This window comes from Drosophila miranda, chromosome 3, assembly GCF_003369915.1.
Source record: "Drosophila miranda strain MSH22 chromosome 3, D.miranda_PacBio2.1, whole genome shotgun sequence".
Taxonomy (NCBI): domain Eukaryota; kingdom Metazoa; phylum Arthropoda; class Insecta; order Diptera; family Drosophilidae; genus Drosophila; species Drosophila miranda.
The window spans coordinates 17084959-17107105 of NC_046676.1; the positions used below are offsets into that span (position 1 = coordinate 17084959).

Sequence of the window (22147 nt, forward strand, 5' to 3'; positions counted from 1 at the left end):
TAATTAATTTATTACAATTTTTTCTCCTCCCCCCCCCGCACCACCGAAACAGCCAGTCAAAGGCCTCTCTGTCTCTGTCTCTGTCTGACAGCGGATTAGAGAAGAAGACAGGCCCAGCCGATTGCACTTTAAGCCCCTACCAAGAGCCCAACCAGACACAGCAATGACTTGGCTTCCGAGTCAGAGTCAGAGTCAGAGCCAGTGGCAGTGGCAGATTGAGATTCACATTTGCTGTGGGGGGTACGCGCCCTCCTCCTCCCCCCGCCAAGCCCTTGTGTCAATAGCATGCAAACTGCTGACATCCCTGACTCAGCAGGCGGCAATCAATGTCAATGGATGGGGATGGGAATGGGGAGGGGGCTGTGGATCTACTGTTTGTGTTGCAGGCACAACAGACGCTGGAAAAAACTTTGCTCTATTTGCTCGTCCTTAACGCTGGAGGCCTGCACTTTGAACCCCGAATACGCTCCCCTTTGATCCCCCACTAATTGTGTTTATTTCTTCTATTTTTAGGCACCAGCATTGAAAGGGGCACAGTTACTGGTGAGTAAACATCATCAGCTCCATCGATATCTGCGACTGCGACTTTATTGTGGAGAGCCAGGCGCAGGTGGACTGCTAGAGAAATTAATTGCAGTGCTTTTGGTTAATGAAATAGTTGCACAAAAACCCGATAGTGTGGGCTGAGGTCACGGGAAGGGGCTAGCACAGAGGCAGAGGCCGAGGAAGAGGCGGCGGCAGAGGCCCAGGCGGTGGCGATGGCAGAGGCGGCGGCAGAGGCAGAGCCAGTGGCAGAGGCGGCGGCAAAGGCCGAGGCACAGCCAGTGGCACACAAAAAAAAAGGACAATTTCCCAAGTGACGTCAAAACAATTACGTGCAAAAATACGCTTGATAATAAAATGAAGTGCGATGCCCCACAGTGTCGGTGGGCGGGCGTTTGGGGGTGTGTGGCTCTCCTCTGAAATGCTGGAACGTGTTCAAGTGTTGACTTTTATAAATTGTGCAGTCGTTTCTCTTGGACTGGGGGCTGGGGGGCTGGCTCCAGGTCCAGGTCCAGGTGAAAATGTGTTGGCGTGCGCCCAACTTGGTCAGCAATTAATTACGCCTGCAAGATGGAACGACAGACAGAGCCCCATTGAATGTCTGATGTTTTTAAACCCCATTTAGGGATGCCAATCCAGCTTTAACAGGCCTCCAGCGAGAGCCCGGGCCCGACTGCCGCCAAAGGACATTCCAGCGGCTGAAGAAGTGTCCGCCTTGGGGCGCTCAAATAATTGCAGGCTCCTCTTTCGGCCGCAATTAATGCCAAAGATTAATTATACGCATGGCTGGCTACTCCGCGTGGGCTTTGGGTGTTTTGAAATATATATTTTTGAGGCCAGAAGGAAAAAAAGAAAAAAGGGTATGCGGCCTGCTCCTAATGAGTGGACATTAGCCGACACTCTGGCCAGGAGTTGGACAACTTGAAGCATATTTTAAGTGACTGCAATGTGGTATTGATGGGTTCCAGGCAACAGATGTGGCACGATGGCGGGCGCCTTGGGGGGGGGCACCATAAATCTTGGCGCTGTCTTGGCGCGGCGTATTAACATCCCATGTGTAAAAATGTCAACTCGGTAGGGCGGGGGGGAAAACTACTTCAAGGGCTTCAGTCAGAAACAGAGCCACGCCAAGGAAGGGTCGGGCGAGGGCCCTCTCGAGAGGGAGAGCAAGGCGTATGATTTATGTTTGCAGGGATTATCCTTATTCCATTAAAGCAAATAAATAAGCGACGGCTGTCGCTCTCCCATCATTAGAGAATACAAAGCCCATTAATTGCATATAAAAACCTCCAGAGGAAACATTAAAGGCACTATCTGGGAGGACCCCGGCCCAGCCAGGGCGACAATTTCCACATACCTTCGAGGACAACAGCAGCTCCAGACGTTTACTTGGTCGTATTAAGTAATAAAAATGTTGTAAACGACACGAAATGGAAGTAGAAAAGTGCCAGGGAGACTGGCAACACGGCGTATTAAATATTATAAAAGGCTATTTACAAATCTCGTATAAAAACCACACGGCGGAGACACCCAGCCACCCAGCCATGTGGGTGGGGTAAAGCAAAACCAACAACACCAGAGGCCGAAGGGCTTAATACCCTGGCAAGACGTGTCCTGGCAATGGGATCCATCCTTGACGGCGTTCCAAGCCTTTACTCAAAATAATCATACCCTCTGGAGACGCGTTGATAATTGTGGTAGAATTAAAAGATTTGGCCAGGTCGTTGGCACAGGATTTGTTTGCTCGGAGCGGACTCCGGCAGGTAATTAACATTCGGGCCAGAGCGGGATGGCACACAATTAAACCCTGATTTATGGCCAAGATAATAAACGGAAACAATGTCAGGCCCGGAGAGCAAACAACAGTTCATTCCGGCGGGGAGGCTTCTTTATTTTATGGGAGGTGGGAGGGGGGGGGAGGTCTTTCGATAAAAGCTTTTTTTAATAAACCAATTTCAGAGCTCTGATCCAAATTTGTTGTTGTTGGACCTGCCTTCGAGTGTGGCTCCTAACTGCAGTCGAATCGCATGGCACCTTCCTGTTCCCCCGTTCCCCTCTCGGGGGACAGGCCCATGCATTTTTAATGGCTCGTTCTTTTTCTGGGCCCACGCGTATCATTTATTGATTGACTACGGTTGTGCGGAGGCCCCATTAATGTTTAAAACACTTCAAAATTGTGCCTTATTGGCGCGTGCATGTATGATTTATGGCGTCCCAGCGAGCAGGCGTCAATCAGGAGGAAAATGAAGCAATCAGAGTGGAGCCGCGGTGGAGCCGAGCAGAGGGGGGAACAGCGCCGGCGACGGCTTGAGCAGTGAGGACTCCAATCAAACTTTTCCAATAAAGTCTTTAGCCTAAAGACAGTGGATAAATCACGCAATCAGCCAGTGAAAAGGGCTGCTCTGCGCCGACAGCTTCCGACATAATTTATGGCGTGCTTTAAACTTGCTGCCCAAAACGACTCTCTGGCGGATACACGGATACCCGGATGCCCGTACAATGCGGCCGTACGGATGAATCGAAAATCGAGGGCCAACGATTGCACCGTTGAGACCACGATGCGTATACGTAATAATGGGCGAGAACAGACAATCAACATGGAGTGGGGTGTGGGGGGTGTGGGAGGTTGCGGGGGAGGTTGGGGGGCTCCCTGCATAGTTTGTTGTTAATAAAAAAGAAAAAGGGCGGCCAAGCAAATGAAAAATACTTTTCACCATCTCCCCACATGCATGTGTGTGTGTGTGTGTGTGTGTGTGTGCGTGTGTGTTGGGCAAATTGACTTAATCTAAAATAAAAGTTTAGTGTGGCACACAGTCATGGGCTCCTTTTACTGCCAGAGGAGTAAGGAAAGGACTAAGGACTATCGCCAGAGAGCGGCGGCGGCAGCATGTTAATTTCCCAGGAAACGCACGATAAAGTTGAATGCTTTTTCAAAAAACTATTTTAGGGGGCTGGGGCAGAGGCTGTGGCAGGGGCAGAGACTGTGGCAGGGACTCCTGGAGCCCAACATCACATTTTGTATGGAATCTAGCAGGTTGGATGCTTCCGAATCGAATCAAATAAAAAGGGGCAAAAACTTTTAATAAGGAAATAAATTGTACGAAAACGCTGAAAAGGCAACAAGATTTACGATGCACAAAAGATAAATTTCCCAACAACAAAAAAACTTCAAATGAAATGGCAATTCATTTCGTGCCCCGTACGTCTATGCCGCACACATCTGCATAACGGCGGTGGGGGAGGGGGGAGGGGAGGGCAATTACATTTAAAGGATCATAAAAAGTGCTGCCGATGTAGAGCTCAAACCGAATATTGGGTGCTGTACGTGATAGGAGAGGGAGAAGGAGATGGAGCTGGGGGGGGAGCCTCGGAAAAACCGCATAATTTCGGTAATACAAACACCACTCTCTGGCGATGATTTTCCACTGGCCTGCAACGCGGTGCCTCCCCCTGAGAGACGTTCCAACCAGGCTGTTTGCTCTGCGGCTCGGATTGCATTATCTGCCATTATTTACGGTGCCTCCTGGCCGCTGGAAATTAAATATTTTCGTATGCTGCAAGCACGCACTCGGTTTTTACTCAGTTTTCACTCAGTTTTCACTCAGTTTTTGCTTTCATTTGCATTCGCATTTGCTTTTGCTTTTGAATAATTATATGCTCTGGCTCTCGTTTTCATTTTATTTAAGATTTGCAATTGCGGTTCTCGGTAATTAATTAAAATATTCAATGCCCGCAGCCGGGTCTGTCGCTGACCCTTGGCCCTTGGATCCCAGCCGCGTGGGGGATTATTTTTGGGGACAAGAAGCAGGCCCTCCAGGCCCTCCAGGCCCTATCTCTGGCATTCATCTCCCATCTGACGGGCTTGACTTAATTCTGGCTGCTGCCTGCTGCCTGCTCCGGCCTGCCCGTTTTGTCAGCTTTATAATTAAGGCAAAAGTTAATTTTTTTTTTTCGGCCATGCTTGTAGTGTGTCGTGCCCCAGCCCCAACCCGAGCCCCAGCCCCAGTCCCAGTCCCAGCCCCATCCCGAGCCGGAAAACTCATTATTTTTAAATGGAACTCTTGCTTTGTGGCGCTCGACGATGATCCCAGTCGCAATTAACTCAAGAAAATAATGTTGCGGCAATGACGAGCAGAAATGTTATATTTCAGCGCCGTTTTTCTAGCCCCCCCCCGCCGCCGCCCTCTGCTCGGCAGAGTCTGGATAAGATTGGGATGCTGGCCTGCATGCACTTGTGCCCCCATCTCGAGCCCCTATGGCCCTGTGTGTGCCTGCTCTATTGTCCCCCAATAATTATATGTAACAAGATGGGGGGAGCAGCAGAGCAGGCTCGATTTCCAATGGGGCACAGAGAGCTCTTTGAGCGGCTGCCAGCCAAGGGTTCAGGTAATTGAAATGTTTGTGTGCGGGCACAGGGGGAAGGAGGGGGGGGGGGGGGGGGGGGCAGGGTCCTGTACACAAGTTTAATGAACCCCGCATGCATGGGCACCGCCCGTTCCCCTTCATTCGAGCTCATAAATGCTTGCATGCTTCTACGAATTGCTTTGCTGGGATTTGCGTTATTTAACCCTGCCACAAACACACACCCACACACACACACACCCACACATACAGACATTCCTACAGATGCTGTCGCTGGTGCTCTCTCCAATTCCATGGTTATGGCCACCAGGGGAATTGCGTTGCGTCACACCCGTCGTATACGCAACATTTCCGCCCCTTTGCTTATCGCTGGAGAACTTGCTTTGAGCCATGCCAAAACCAGACCAAGACCAAGCCAATCAATAATATGCAAATCTTTGCCACTTCTTTTGTTGCCCTTTAAAGTTCTCGAGTCGAACAGCTGCGGGGGGGGGGACACTCCTTCGAGTGTCCTTCGTGGGGGAGTAGCACCCATTTCCATCCGAAATTAGCACCTTTTCTGCTGCTGCGTTGCAGTCCAAGTCCTGCCATAAAATGCGTATATTTGTTGCCCCACCCCGCCCCCAGTAGCCCCCCCATATTAGTTCAATAGTCTTGTCTGTCCAAAGCCGTGGCCCGAGGCGTGCTCTAAGCTCTAAGCTCTATTGGTTTGCCCCTGATTTGGCCTCCATATATTCTGCCACCAAATCCCCAGCCTTCACTATTCTCTGATCGCTTTTTTGGACCTACACACACACACAAATATCGTTGCCTGTTTTGCGGTTGTTTGGCCAGGCTCTGGAATCGCCTTAGGAAATATATTGACGCTGGCAGCGGCCCGAACCAAACCAAAACCAAACACGTTCGGTGAAGGGTGGTGGGGGGGTTTGGGTGGGGGGCGGCCCATGTTTTACTGCAGTTTTTGTTAGGAGTTTTATGTGGCCATCTATAGACGCGCGCCCGACAGCCGGCTGGGACTGGCCCTGGCTCTGGCTCTGTCCCTGGCTCTGGCTCCACCACAATGGGCCTCCCTATTCTTTTTTTTTTGCTGTGTTGCTTAGCTGTAAAAATCATTTTATGAGTTTGCATAAAATTTTGTGGTTTTCACGCCCATGTTTATTGGACGCTGCAGCATATGCCGCCATTGTCGGGCACGTTGTCATCTATTGATTTTATTTTTTACCCCCCAATGCCAGATGGAACTTGCTGGAATACAATTTTTGTGTGTGTGTCCAGCATGCAGTGCGACTTTCTCTCTAGAAATGCAGTTGGCTTTGGCCTTTAAAGGCCCTTCGATGGAGGATAATACGGCCCATTAAATGATTTGGCCATCAGGCAGGCAGCACTTCCCAATCGCACCTGTATCCTGGTCTCCCCCCCTCCATTCTAATGGGCCAGAATTTTAATAAGCGTTCATTAGGCAGCCCAGGAAGCCAGGAAGCCACTCTTAGTTTATCTGAACGAAATTCGGCTTCGATTCGGCTTCGATTCGAGACACGTCTGCGGCCTGGGCGTTGGCTTAAATCCCAGCCAGGGAAAACAATTAATATACGGCGTATGCAACAATAACCTTTTGTTTTTAGTGCCACTCCAGAGCAGGCCAGGGGGGGGGTTGGTTTAGTGCGGTGCGCCCTGCAGGTAAAATAAATTATTATTTATTACGGTCATTAGAGCTTAATGGCGGCGGCAATGGGCAGCGGACCCGGCCGGGCCGCGGACTTCCGCCGCTTAATCGAAAGCGAAAGCGAAACATTTGCGGCCGGACAACCTTTCTGCCGGAGTCCCTGAGTGTCCCAGGTCCCTTCTTTTGAATGGCAACCGGTTAGCATTATGTGGCCTGCGTATTGTCCTTGAAACGGAGGCCCAGAAACAAAACCGAAAATAAAGAAAAGAATGCCCGAATGCCCGAATGGCCGAAAGAAATCCGGCATGGAAAGCGTTTATCGTAAATTCAAGTCGTTATTATCTGGCCGGAAGGTGTCGGCGTGTGGGAAATATTTATGCATTGCCAAAAGTTGTGGCCCGGGCCCCATCATAAATATGCTGGTGGCACACAAACAAAAACGGGTGGTGTGGGGGGGGGGGGGGTTGCCCGCAAGCCCTTCCAGGGAGAGGCATATTAATGGTGCTCCGCCTGACACATTGTAAATTCAAATGCATTTCTCACGCTCAGCCCGAGGAGGGCCCAAAACTTGGCCCAAAGCTTTCACCGCAAAGTGAAAACAATCAATCACCGCACACACACATGCACACACGCACACAGATATGCAACGCCTGGAGGCGATATTAATTTCATGCATTTATGAAATACGGCCAGCGACAATTTGCATAAAACAGGGGGGGGTCCCAGATTACGAGAGAGAATGAAGGAGTTCTGCTATCCGCCAGGCCTGGAAGCTTGGGGCCTAAACTGTTGGACTAAAGCTGATATTATTGACTGTTGATGGGGCCTCAAAGGGGCCTCAAAGGGGCCTCAAAACACGCAACCCTTCAGGCCGAAAGCCTACACTTATTTATCACCTGGGAAAGGATCCTCCCCTGCATGGCAAGGAGTTTGAAAGTGTGGAAATTCTCCAACATTTGAGGGCATTGAAAGGACAGAGAGCATGGGTCACTGGATCAGCTGGAGGAATACCTTAAACCCCATCAAAGTCTTGGGGGGGGCCCCCCGCCCTGGTGCTCGCTGCGATCTGCGCGAATTTATGTGCCTCGTGTGTGTCTCGAGTTTATAATTTCTGACACAAAATTACATGCACTTTTCCCCCACATGTGTGTGTGTGTGTGTGTGTGTGTGTGTGTGTGTGTGTGTGTGTGTGTGTGTGTGCATGTAATTGCGCCTGTAGTGGTGGTGTGTGCTGGCACAAGTTTTCTTTGCCTCCGCCTCTGCCCCTGCCGCCTCCTCTTTGATAAATGCGCATAATTTCAGTAGTTTTTCCTGAAGGAGCGCTTCCCTTGGCAGTTCAGGACGGAGGTGTGTGTTTGTGTGTGTGTGTACTTGCTGCTGCGCTTTATTGTTCGCAGTGCCGCGTTAAACATTATCCCGGATGGTTGGATGGCTGGCAAGGATGGCTGCCTGGCTGCCTGGCTGCCTGGTTGTGCCTTCAGTTGAGTTGTCTTGGGCGCGAATTATGAAGACGATTACATGACTTTATGGGTGAAACTATATGTACTGCATACTCTACATGTGTGTGTGTGTGTGTGTGTGTGTACGTGCCACTGGTGTCATGGTGGGCGTGCCAGCGGGGGCGTCTCCACATATTTATGAGCAGTGTGGCGCTGCGACATCGCCTGTCGCTGGCTTAATGAAATACCTGCCAAGATTTATGTGCCCGAAAGACACACGTGGAAGCGGGTGGAAAAAAAGCAGACGAAATTAATTTTCTATGAAAACAGTGCAGTCACGTATTATTGGGAGTGCTGCAACAAGGATAAGCCTGCCCAGAGACTAATGATTCGGTGACATTCGAAGATTAGTTTGGGGATACAGAATTTTACATATGCCGCCAGCTGGGGGCCACACCCTCCGTTCACCTGTTATCCTGTCGGAAGGGGGAGGGGGTGGGGTGCCTCCTGCTACGTGTATTGTGTTTTTCTTTAATTGTTTAGAAAATAAATCAGCGAACGGGGAAATAAGTTGACAGCACAACACATGAAATAAAAACGAGCGACCCAGCCACGAAAATGGAGCAGTCAGTGCAGGCGGGGAGCATCGAGCGGAAACGGAACTAACAAAGCACAGAACCAACCCCCCCCCCACCCCAACCCCACCACCCCCTGCCAAAACTCAACGGCAAAAAGTAGGAAAAACGAAGCGAAGCGAACGGAAAAGCAAAATTGCCAAACTAAAACTTTGCTGCAGTCACGACAGAAAATGGCACAAAAAAAAAGGCACAAGGAAGGAAAACTCTGCACGAACAAGGGGGATTTTGGGGGGGGTGGCACACACACACACACACGGGGGGGGGGAGGAGGGTTGTAACAATACCTAGGCGATGGCTGGGAAAACTTTGGTTCCTTTTCGGAGCCTGTAACAAGCGTGGCAAAGCACAAAACAATTTACGAAAATTTGTACAATTTCTAAACTTAAATAAACACCACGAATAGTTTTATTTTTATTATTACTGCCACCATTTTTCTTCCCCCCCCCACACACACAGGGAAACGAAGGGCCACCCCTCCCCCCCCTCCCTTGGGGTGGGGCGCCTTCCTGCTAAGCGGCCTGTCGTCGACACTGTCGTCTCTGCTTAGCAATTAAAGCATTTAATTAAAGCCAAATGAGCAGCGGGTTGAGGGGGCGCGCCAGACAAGCAATGTCCTGGAATAACTCAAATGTGGCCAATGCACTTTTTAGTGGCAAATTAACAAGCGCAAAACTTGAGACCAGGCCCGGCTGGGGCATGCCGGAGCGATGGGGCACAGCGGGCCAAATTGAAAAACTTTTTCAACTTGCAAGTTTCGCTCTCCTTTAAATGTTGCCAACAAGTTGAACGGCCCGGCCAGGATTCATTGCAGCCCCGCAGGCAAACAAACAAGTTTGGGCACAGCCCCGTGCCCCGTGCCCCGCGCACCGTTGCGTATGCGTAATGTGTGTCAGTTTCCAGTAAAGATTCATTTGCCTGCATTCTGAAAAGTTGCTGCCAAAACGGCATGAATGTGTCTCAATGGAGGGAAGAGATAAATAGATATTATAGAATATAGAGTTTGAGTAAACCAGCAATGGGGCACCTTTTCACCTAGGGCGACGTCAGTGTACATCTATTACGAATAACCCAGACCCTATTCCACTCCATATATCCCTGCAATTTGTAGATAATAATGTGGCGTCGTCCTCTGGGGTGAGGACCATCCCCGCTCTCAGAGAGACAGCCGCTAGAAGGAGATAGTACTGCCTACTGACAAAAGGATGGTCCCCGAAAGAGAGCCGATGATGGGACGCCCGCCGCTTGTTTCCTTTGAGTCCTTTGATAGCCTCGGATCGAAAATCCAGCAAAGGGATGGTCTTTGAAAGAGAGCACATGATGGGACGCCTTCCGCTTGTTTCCTTTGAGTCGTTCTATCGCCTCGAAGCAGAAATCCAGCAAAGGGATGGTCCTCGAAAGAGAGCAGATGATGGGACGCCTTCCCCTTGTTTCGTTAGAGTCCTTTGATCGCCTCGCATCAAAAATCCAGCAAAAGGTCTGCCATTTCCCTTCTCAAATCATCAATTTTTGTGCTTGTGGCTGCTGCAGAGGCCCAAAAGTAGCCCAAACGTAGTTTTGCTGAAACACATTTTGGGCTCTCCCTTTGTCGGACAGTGTAATCGACAAATACGTGAATGCATTTAAAATTGATGGAAATTTTGATGCAGGCCGCATCAAATTGGTCAATTATTAAGGCCGCAGGAGGCTGTAAATAAAAATGGTGAAAATTAAAGCCATTCAAGTGCAGTGCAGCGGAAACGGAAACGGAAATGTGCGCAAAACAATTACCCGAACACCAGAGAGCACCAGACACGCACATGCAGAATGGCCAGAGATACATACGGATGGCCCCAGCGTACGAGTACGGGGGGTACGGGGGGGGTACGGGGTGGGTACGGGGGCACTTAAGGGGTAAATTTATATAATGCGCATTTTTATGCAGGCACTCAAGTGAAATGGCAATCGAAAATGCGTTACGCGCCATTGCCGCCCCATTCGGATTCGTGAAGAATCCCCGGCCACAATGCCGGCCACAGAATGGACATTGTTACGGCTTGCTGCCACGCCTCGTTCCGCCCCGCCCCGCAGGGCTAATCACGCCGCAGGCCAATGTAATTGCGATAATTTCGAAATGCCAATTAAAAGGTCGCAGAAAATTGATTTTCGGCAGCAGGAGATTCCAGCGGCAACCCCCCTGGTGTGCTTGGCAGTCCATCACATCAATCATACGCCGTGGGGGTCGCCGAATCCCCGAATCCCCGAATAAACATCTAAATAATATAGCAGCGCTGGCAATTACAGTCGACAGTAATACACGATCCTGGCACATGCTTCCTTGGGCATCTGTGTGGCCCTCTCTGAGGTTTGGCATGCCGTTACATTTCCGACAGCAACAACATTGGAGTGCATTATGCAGCAGAGGCATGGCCAGAGCCCCCAGAGCCCCCAGAGCCCCCAGAGCCCCCAGAGCTAAACAAAAGCTACAAAATGAAGTATGAGGTCAGAGGAAAGCACAAAAGAAAAGCACATGATTGTCGCTTGAAACTTGAGCCACACCAGCAACTAACCTCATGACATCAGCTTTTTGGTTTTCGACTTATTACAATTTCCATATAACCTCCAAAACGCCCGAGGAAAGAAAGAGCGAGCCGGGTGAGGGGGAAGGACTGTGTGTGTGTGCAAAATGCAAACAAATGCGCATATGCAGTGCGAGTGGAATGAAAGGAGAGCCAGAGGAAGGCAAAGGCAACGGCAACGGCAAATTCTATGTCCTTCAGTGCCTGGCCCCAGCAAAAGGGAAAACTGCTGTGGGGGTCTTTAAGTTTTATGGCACCATTGTGTCAAGATAATAATATGTACGTCTCTGTGTGTGTGTGTGTGTGTGTGTGTGTACGTGACTGCATTTAAGTGCATAGTTGTGTTGGGCAGCACTCACACATTGAGATACTTAGATACATACATAAACAAGCATTCCTCTATTCCTCTGGCATGACATTTACTCGGCGAATTACTCTAAACTGCTGCTTACATATATACATCCATGTGTGTGTGTGTGTGTGTGTGTGTGTGTGTGGCTGTGCCCCCCCCCCCCAAGGCTGGTATTATCAATTTAAATGAATTGTACACGAGTGTGCCATAAATTCTGGCCGCCTGACATTTGCTAATGTCCGTCCATCGGAGCGGGCGAGCCGTTAATTAAATAACACACCCGTGGAAAGTGCGGAAAATTAGGAAATCGGTTAGCGCATAGCCCCGAAAATAAGCAAACACTTTGGGCTGAATTTCAATTTTAATTTATGTGCACAACGCCAAGCCTCGTCTCCAAAATAAATATAAAACTTGTGGAATAAAAAACAAAGATCAAAACGAGGGGGGAACGCTGTGAGTTGCTGCTGCGACCGCAACTCTACATTTATACCCGATACATAGTCGGATACAGATCTAAGAGGAGTGTGGATACCAAATTTGGTTACTCTATGCCCCCAGATTTTCGGCCTTTGCGGGGGCCGAAGGGGGTGTGGCGAAATTTTGAAACAAACTCGTCAAGGTCCGATGTCACAGGAGTGTGGATACCAAATTTGGTTGCTCTAGCTTTTATAGTCTCTGAGATGTAGGAACTCACATTTTGCAATAGGCACCCTGTGTGTCGGAGAGAGACAGAACGAGAGAGAATAAACTTGTTTTCTTGATTCTGGCTATAATAATTATACGATCTGGTTGAGATTTTACACTCTAGAAGATAAAGTCATCCTCTACGATTCTGTATCTTTCTCGTATCTTTGAATTTGTGGATGCCACAGATTTCCGCCTTTTGTGGGGGCGGAAGTGGACGGGGCAATGTTTTGAAATATCCTTGTAACAGTGACATATCACAGAAGTCTGGATATAAAATGTCGTTGCTCTTTGAGCACTAGACGCTGATAGGGAGGTACAGACGTGGCTCAATCGACTCGGCTATCGATGCTGATCAAGAATTTATATACTTTATGGGGTCGGAAACGATTCCTTCTGGACGTAACACACATCCACTTTTACCACAAATCTAATATACCCCAAAACGCATTTTGAGTATCGGGTATAAAAAAAACTTGTGGAATAAAAAACAAAGATCCAAATTATGGCCTCGTGCAAAAGTTTGACCAAGTCTCCAGTGCGAGTGCGAGTGCGAGTGCTCTCCGCTTTTATGGGCTCGGCAGAGAGTATAAAAATGTGGATAAACTCACTCACGCGTGCACGGAAATAAATACAAATTTTGGGAAATGCCAGGCTCCAACGTCAAGGCCCGCCCCCCCGCCAGGAGCACAGAGCCCCGCCTGAGTGGTGTCCGGTGGGGGGTGGGCTGGTGGACGATGGGGGCTGGGCTGGTGGACCTATAAATAATGTGGCAAATTTGGCATTTTATTCCGTATGCAAATCAAGAGGATTCCCTCCGTGGCAGGCTGTGCGAAGGGAATTTCTATTTTAATTACTGTTCCCAGGGAACAGATCTTTCTTCAAGTTTCGAAGCCTGAATATTTATGCATTTTCCTCATTTTTCTTTTGTGCCTTCCAGAAAGGACACTGAAGGACGCTGCTGCTCTCGAAGGACATTCCACTAGAAACGATTCATCATTGCCCCTGCCACCGGAAGAGCAGCCACTACAGCAGCAAATTGAATGTGAATTACATAAAAAGCGAGTGTTAATTTTTTGCCAGCTACACAAGAGACAGATACAGGCACAGATACAGATACAGATACAGATACTGGGCTAACGCGCAGTGACATGAAAAATGATGGAGATGGAGCTTGTTTCGCCGTCTCCATGCAACTTTTAGAGAAGAAAGGAAGAAAGAAACCAACAAGAAGGCTGCAAATTGGCGACGTGTTGCTTTGTTGCACGCAGGACAACAGACAACAAAAAAGGCAACGCTGCACATTGGCAGAGCATCATCTATAAGGGGGGCATATGTGCGAGGGAGCCACTGCCGGGCATTGTGCTGCAGAGGGAGCTGAAAGGATTCTGCGCGTTCATTCAAAAAGCCATTAGCCCTAATAAGCAGCCGCCCGTCAACGAACAGAACAGAACCGAAGAGAACCGAAGAGAACCCAAACCGAAGAGAACCAAACCAAACCGAAGCGAAGCGAAGCAATGTTGCCGCCACGGCTGCTCCTCCGTCTGCGGCGGCCCATGCATCTGATGGAGCTGCGCATCCTTTTGCTCTGCCTGCCGACCCTGCTGCTGGCCACAACCCTCGAGCCAGGTGCGTACTTGGTGGGGCAGCAACGAATTTAATTAGGGCTATTCCTGGGCCGCTTGGCCCTCCCGAGCCTCCGCCGGCGGGCCTGGCGAGAGGCTTAGTCGAGTGCTAAGTAAATTAAAACCAAATTTATGCGCCCCCACTCCCCCCCTCCCGCCTAGTATGCAGCAGTTTATTTGAATATTTACGCAAAGCCAACAAATCGCTACAAGCCCCCCACCCCCAGCCGACCCCCCCTCTCCGCGGCCAGCTACAATTAAAGCCCCTTAACGCGGAATAAAAGTCGGGCGGGAAACTTTGCCAATTTACGGATTTATTATGCTAGGAATTTGCCCCCCCCCCCACCCAAACGTCCTGCGGCTCGCAAGATGGACGCTGCCGAAGACGCTGGCCTGCCAGGTAAACAGGGGCTGCAGGGGGGGCCGAGGGGAGGCCTGAATGCAATTGAAATCTTTTGTGGCAATTGCTGGGCAAACAAAATAATTAATTTTCCATTTGAACTTTACTTTAAATGGGCGCCTAAAAGCGTGCCACACCCAAGGACCAAGGACCAAGGATCTCTCCCTTCCTGTCTGTGTGCGTGTGCGTCACGTATACGCATCGTTAGACCGTCTAAGTTATGGCCAACACGTAACATTCACAAATAATAAGGATAATGAAAAATACACAGGGGAGAGATTAGCGTTGAGGGCGACCGCGACCGCGGCTGGGACCGCGACCCACCTTGTTGACGCCTCGTGGCTTTGCTTTTGACCTGAAACTGCGAGGCGGTGGCGGTGTTCCGCCGTTCGAACGCGTTACGCATAAATTAAACGCCACCAAACGAGGGGTGCCACCTTATCGAAACGCGCGGTCCACTCATTACGCAGCCTCCAGAGAGAGGGACAGAGAGAGGGACAGGGAGAGGGACAGAGGGGGGCAGGTCGCGTGACAAGGCAAAAATTGAAAATTTATTGCAAGGCCTAGAGCAGGCCAAGGCCCAAACTTTGAGGCTGGAGTGACGAGGCGCCCCCCAATCAAAGAGGAAGTTTTTCCTGAAAATCACACCTCTGCGGCACCCTTAATTTTCACAGTCAATGCCAAGAGCTTAGCCCTGCCAGACGGCAGCCAGAAGAGGTGTCACATGCGCTCTGTCTGTGCCACAAGGTCACAGCAAGGGGCGGCACACACGCACTCGCCTTGGCAGCTATTTTGCAAATTTGCTTAGCGGTTTTAAAATTAAACTCATGGCGCATATGAGTCCGGAGGTGGCGGTGCGATCTTTGGCTTGCGGAGCCACGCGGCTTAAAAAGTGCCAAGTACTTGGGGGCCAGGCGGGGCGAAGAGCATCGCCTTAAGAGGCTTTCGGGCTTAGTACTCGCACACACACACACACACACACAGTGCGAGGCATTAAAGTATTAGACACACGCTGGCATAAAGACAAAGACGGAGATAGACAGGGGGACAGGAAGACAGGAGGGAGTCAGGGAGACAGCGACAGATAAATAATAATTTGAAACATGACAAGTGCTCACAACTACAACAACAGCAACAACTACAACAAGGACAATGGCCAATGTGTCGTGACTCTGCGCCATGCGGCTTAAACGGTCCAAGGGGGGGGGGGGGGGGGGGGGGTTTGGCCTGGAGATTGACAAGAAATATTTATTATTAATAATAAACATGCGAGCATGCCAGCCGCACTTGCTGACTTCATTATTTATCGCTTTTTAGTGAAGGCTGGGAGCCCACGCCCACTCCCCGCCCCCCCTCACCACCTCCCCTCCCCCTGTGTGGGGCAGATGAAAAATGCGATGAACGAAACGAAAACTTGTGTATGGCTGCTGCTGCTTCCTTGTCGGAGGGGGGCTGAGGGGGGCTGAGGGGGGCTGCCTTTTTCTATCGCTTCTTGCGCAAGTTTTATTACTGTTGCCTACTTTCAGGCATAATATAATTCACACGCCTAAGCCGCAGGCAGCTGACATGCGCACGTAGAGCCACCAGTCGGCCCGGGAGTCGAAGTCGAAGTCGAAGACGTAGAGCCAAACAGGATGCGTTGAAATACGCGGCTTTAGCCATTTTATTAGCAGTGCGTGTTTTTTCACTATTATCGAGCTCCGCACCGACCGCCCCACCGCCCCACCACCCCAACGCCCCCACTTGACCTTAGCGTTTCGTTGGCTTTGCGTCTGGGCCTTGGTCTGAGCACAATATATATTTCCACTTCTGGCTCTGGCTCTGGCGCTTTGCATTTGTATGCCTGGCAGGCACTCATAAGATAAAGATACATACATGCATGTATCTGTGTATCTAGAATTTATGCTGGCCTCTCCTTTGTCTGGGCATTTGGCGTTTTCTTTGTTAAAGGAAAGGCCTCAAGCAGATACTGGCCGAAAAAACAAATTTTGAATCAATGCAGCTCTGTGACGTCACACAGATACACACACACAAAGAGGCAACGCTGTGGCACTGTGGCACTGCCTAAAGTATGAACTATAAAAATTTACGAGGCAATAAAACTGTGAGCTCGCTTCGCTGTGTTTTATAGCCGCCAGCGAGTGTTGTGTGTGTGTGTTTGCTCAAATCCATGGCCAAGGTGGACCATTCCACGGAATGTTTCTGCATTACGTCCGCCTGATTGATTGACTAAATTCCCCTCCACACAGCCACACTCCAGCGCGGGTTAAAAATAGATAGATGGATGGATGGATGGATGGTTGGTCCACCTTTCGGTATTCCAGGGGCTCGAGCAATGAGCACTTGGCCAATTAAAGTTTTCCTAATTAAAGTACACACTGGCTGGGGGGGGGGGGAAAGCGGAGAAAGTGGCGGCCCAAGTACTGTCAGAGGACCTGCTTTTGGCCAGGCCAAAAGGCAGTGCCTTTTAAACTTATTTTAATTACTTTTGAAACATGGGCCTCTGGCCATAAAATAGTTGGCTTTAAGGCTTCCAAGAGACACTCTTCTAAACGGTTTTAATACTCCAAAGAAGCCATGAAATCGGCAAGCTAAGCCGGTAACCTGTCCGCCATGAGGCTATGGCGTGTCACCCAAAATAAACACAAGCGAGTGTTTCATCTGAGTCTGAGTGGCTGAGTGGCTGAGTGTCTGAGTGTCTGGGCAATCGATAGACCACCGATGTCGAGGCTTCGTTTGGGGCAGAGTTGGGGGCCTGTCCAGCCTGTCTTACGCTCTCGACTGCTCCTTCTTTGATTGCAGATCAAAAGTCCGTGCTCACAGACAACGACTGGAAGAAGCTATGGATGCGCGGCGGCATAAGCGGCGACTCGAAATTGGAAAACAGTCTCGACTCCAGCGACAGTCCCATGTTCGAGGACAGCGAGGTAAGTTTGCCCCCCAATCCCCAGTGAAGTTCTTTGGATTCAAATTCGAATTGAATGGAGTGCAAACACAGGTGCTACGTGCTGGGGGCACGGGCCCCATTCTCCTCCATCAATATGTTAATTTGGCAGAACGAAGACGGACAGTCCGTGCCAGTGACAGAGCCAGCGACAGTGCCGGTGCATCGGGATAACACTAATTACCAGCAGGCATTGAGGACGAGTCCGAGTCCGATTCGGATCTGGCCGGCACTAATTAATCTTTACTGCTTATTTATAATTCATTCGCACTGGCTTCGAATCTAATTATCCAAATGGCAGGACCACCACAGAGCCAGAGACAGAGCCACGGCCAGAGCCCTTCCGCCCCACTCTGATGTATTGTCTCTCTGTCTCTGTCTCTGTCTCTATTTTGCTGACTAATTGTACGACTTGGGGCCATAAAAAATGAACTTTTAACTTTTTGTCTTGTGTATGCTTTCTCCCTCTCTCTCTCTTTGTCTCTCTCCAACAGCTGATGGCGCACAACACCACCGTCCAGCTGGGTGGCACCGCCTTTCTCGTCTGCAAGGTCTCCGGCGTGGATAGAGTGGGTGTAAATTGGGTTTGTTTTTGTCTCTCTAATTGTACCTACCCTCCTCCCCGTCCCCCCGTCCACCCTGCATGCCGTGCATATAGCGTTTTGTTTATTGAATCCCTCCACGGCACGGCACAAAGATAGAGATAGATACGGATCTGCAGCTGCAATTTTAGATGCTTTACTATTTGCATTTTCCGCTCATTTTCCTATTGTCAATCCACGTCCTTTCCACTACCCAGTCCCCAGTCCCCAGTCCCCATCCTGCTGTACGTTTTCGTTTTCGTTTCCCATTTCATTTTGCTTTTTTGCACGCAAAAGTCTAATTTGTTAAGCACAGCCCCCCCCTCCCCACCCCCGCAAGCGCTTTATTTGTGGCTGAAAGCAAACGTTTGGCAGGATGACAATTTCGGTGGGCCATTGTTTGACATTCCGCTGGGTTAACAGCCAATTAGGCTGCACAAAGGACACGCAAGGAGCGCCAGGAAAAAATATCAATTAATTAACCCACGCCGGCCCGCACTGCGATTATGAATTGGCCATGAAATGTGGCTGTTATCGGGCCTCCAGCTCCATCAAACTCTCATTAAATCGCACCCCACCGCCCCTCCCCCCTTTCCCCTGACGGGGTGGAGCGGCGGGGAGCGTAATGCCGAGTTATCAATTTTGTTGTGTCTCTCCCCCCCCTCCCCCCCCCCCCCTATACAGAATCAGATCTCTTGGATCCGTCGCCGGGACTGGCACATCCTCTCGTCGGGGGCCCAGCTGTATACCAACGACGAACGCTTCGCGATACTCCACACGCCCGGCTCCAACATGTGGACGCTGCAGATAAAGTTTGTGCAACGGCGGGATCACGGCATGTACGAGTGTCAGGTGAGTGGGCGTGGCACAAGGGAGAAGGGAGGGCAGGGGGGCACCATATTTTATGCATACGAAAGAGTTGAAATAAACCAAAGTGCATTTACATAAGCTCTCTTTGGCTATCTGTGCGTATACGCAATATTGAGGTTTTTGGGGCCTTTTTTGGGACTCATTGGCATTCGCTGATTTCACGTCACGTCGATTTGCTTGCATGTGCATGATTTAATTGTAAAATGCAAATGAAGTTCCTCCCGAAGGACATCCTGGACGACACGGCCAGCAAATTTGGCCACAGAAAATGTTTCTGGCAGTTCTCGAAGTAAACCCCAAAGTCATGCGAATGCAAATATGGAAAGGGCGTGTCCCCCGGCCACAGAGAGAAAGCAGAGAAAACGAAAGCAGCTTAGGCGGGGAGGGGGTAGAAGCAACAAAGTTACAGACTGCTGAAATGGACACTTGACAGTAACTCTGTTTGTGCAGCAGCACAAGTGCCACTCGGGCTGCTTTGACTAGATGGATAGACGGCATAAGCGCCAAGGATGGGGATGGAGATGGGGAACCAGTTTCGGAAACGTAGCTTCAATTTCAAAATTGTTTGCATGCAATTTCAATATGAGAAGAGAAGCCGCATGCCAGGGCCAGGGCCAGAGAGTCACAGAGTCAGGGAGTCAGAGAGTCAGCCGGGGGGGGGGGGGGGGGGGGCAACCCGGCAATGTCCTCGCCGGAGCCCGAGCTGCATGCAAATATGCCAAAATGATTATTTTCCCTACTCCAAGCAGTAGCATATCCGGAGCTATAGCGTTTGCCGCCTGTCGGATATTTCGGATAGGAGCTTCGCTCCCGGAGCACATCCCAAGGACCACTTATAGAGAAAACGTTCGTTTTTGTTTCATTTTTGCGTGCCAAATTGAAATTGTTTGATTTGCATTTCAATGAGTGCAACATTTCTGCTCCTCCACGGAGCTCGCAGCTCACTGGGGCATTAAGACCGGAGTTGATTACGAATACCAATCGCAGTGGGTCTCTGCTTTCTGCTTTCTGCTTTCTACTTTCTACTTTCTCTCCATAAAACAGGTCTCGACACCGACTGGCATCATTTCGCACTTTGTGAATCTCCAAGTGGTCGTGCCGGAGGCCTTCATCCTCGGCTCCGGCGAGCTGCACGTCGACATGGGCTCCACAATCAATTTGGTTTGCATTATTGAAAAGGTAAGACCCAGACCCGGCCGGGAGTCCACCGTGAGGAGCTCAACGTTTCCCCCCTCTCCCCTCGCAGAGCCCCACACCACCGCAGTACGTGTACTGGCAGAAGAACGATCGTCTCATCAACTACTACGACGCCAGGCGGGACATCTCCATAGAGACCACACCGGGACCGCGCACCCAGAGCCGGCTGATCATCCGCGAGCCGCAGGTCACCGATTCGGGCAACTACACGTGCTCGGCCAGCAACACGGAGCCGGCTAGCATCTACGTCTTCGTCTCGAAAGGTGAGGGTCGAAGGGGGTCTGAGGGGGTCTAAAAATATGCAAATTGCACCGATGCCGGCAGCTTATTAAAATGATAATCATGCCAATCCTGCCCCAAATGGGACGATGCAAATTCTAATCCCATCTCTTCGTTTCCCGGCTGTCACTTGCAGGCGACAATATGGCGGCCATATCCAGGCGGAAGACCTCCTCGGCGGATCGCCTGGCGCACATATTTAGGTCGATGCTGGCGCCCTGCCTTCTGCTGAACACTGTTGTTGTGAGGTGAGTGCTTATAGAGAGTCCAACGAGTCCCCAACTGCAACTTTTTCATCTTGTTTCTGCCACAGACGCATCTTCCTGACCTAAGCGCCTGGCCGCCCCCCGAGGCTCGCAGAGGGCTCGCAAAACATCCTATTTAAGCTATTTCAGTGTTAGAAAGGTAACCCAAAGAAGGCATCAACCAAAGCTAGAATAATTGCTAACTTAAGGCCGTCGAATCAAGTGTAAAAATCATGCAAAAACCAATCACAGACGAGGTGCATTTAGCCGGACTCGCTTGGACAGCCCAGAAGCGTTTAGATAAGCCCCAGTTTAGTTGGTAAACTCAATTCCCCGTTGATTGTGTACAGTATGTTGACGAATTTTGATATATGATTAGGTTTTATCCCCGCCCCACACCCCACACCCCACACCCCCTTCCCCTTCCTCTGTGCGAGTCCGGATCGGCATCACCTTCTCGTACGGTAACGAAATTTGCACAAGTAGACAATTTGAGTCCATTCAAATCAAGGCATACACATATGTATCCATGTATCTGTGTATCTGTGTATGCGTAGACATTAAAACGCCATTATAAATGTTACTAATTGAAAAAGAGGACAGGGGGCACGTCCAGCCCGGAAGGAAAACATCAGCAGCATCAACCTGCAATTAATTAATTATGTTATTAAGTTTGTAAATAAATTCCATAGCAAAAGGCACACCAGGACACCAGGACACACAACCACAAACATATATTAAATTATGTACATAAAAAACAGGAAAAACCAAAGGCAGGACTTCAAAAAATTGGAGTTTGGTGGGCCAAGGAGGGGGCAAGAACTCATGGATAGTACAGTCCATCCCCCCCTAACCACCTATCGACTGTCCATACGATATATATCGGCAATCGGCAATCGGCTTGTTGTCCGACTTAACCAAAAAACATAACCAACATTCGTTCAGTGTCAGTGTACGTAATTTACAAAAGATTAACCTGTTTAGGAGATACTAATTGAAGTTTGAATAGAAGATTCCTTAGATTAAAGTAGCTTGCCAGATATTCAGATACATTCCACAGACTCCTTGAGGTGTGCCCCAAAGACCACATCTAACCACATTTTATTGGATTGAATTGGATTGGATTTAATTGAATTAAATTCCTGAATTTTTCATTCCACTGTTGAGCATTTTTCCCACTGTAAATATCTTTTGATTAATATTAATAATAATAATACATTTTTTTGTGAATGGGCCAACAATGGCCAAAACGATAATTAATGAAAACCCACATATGTATGGCGGCAGCAACAACAAACAGAAAAAAAATCATTATAGATATTGTACTCTCGATAAGACGGATAAATAAATACAATTTCACAAAAGATTCAAATAAAATTACAATTTGATGAATATGAATTTAATATTAATAAAACATATATTAATAACCGAAAACCGAAAAACAAAAAAGATACAAAGATACAAAGATTGAGAAACAACAGAAAATGGGATGGCAAACAACAAAAACCAAAAGCATTCGAATAAATCAAGTGATTATCAACAGAAAATAAATGTAATTTAAATAATAACTAAATGGCTTTGTTTTTTTTTTTGGTGGGAGGTCCTGCGGGTCCTGCGGGTCCTGCGGGTCCTGCTGGTTGCAAGGCGCGCCGCCAATTATTTTTCTGCCTGACATTTCATTCGACGGCCTTCAGCGCCCGTTCGTTTTGCCTCCACACTCTCGAAACTTGGCCCAAAATCAAATGCATTTGCCAAGAAGCAAACTTTTGT

The 22147-nt window shown here is 49.3% G+C and overlaps 1 protein-coding gene across 4 annotated transcripts in view; it reads left to right on the forward strand.

Moving 5' to 3' along the window:
• Positions 1-21826, forward strand: part of LOC108159972 (zwei Ig domain protein zig-8) — a 42154-nt gene extending 20328 nt beyond the window's left edge. Inside the window, exons 2-10 of one of the 4 annotated variants that reach the window (XM_017293654.2) lie at positions 514-543; positions 13177-13865; positions 17064-17188; positions 17700-17789; positions 18471-18638; positions 19701-19835; positions 19903-20116; positions 20269-20380; positions 20446-21826. In XM_017293654.2, the coding sequence (XP_017149143.1) occupies positions 13754-13865; positions 17064-17188; positions 17700-17789; positions 18471-18638; positions 19701-19835; positions 19903-20116; positions 20269-20380; positions 20446-20464 (975 nt within the window). In that variant the 5' untranslated portion in view covers positions 514-543; positions 13177-13753 and the 3' untranslated portion in view covers positions 20465-21826. The remainder of the gene's footprint in view (positions 1-513; positions 544-13176; positions 13866-17063; positions 17189-17699; positions 17790-18470; positions 18639-19700; positions 19836-19902; positions 20117-20268; positions 20381-20445) is intronic. The other 3 variants (XM_017293659.2, XM_017293657.2, XM_017293656.2) reach the window with 3 other exon arrangements.
• The last annotated feature ends 321 nt before the right edge of the window (positions 21827-22147 follow it).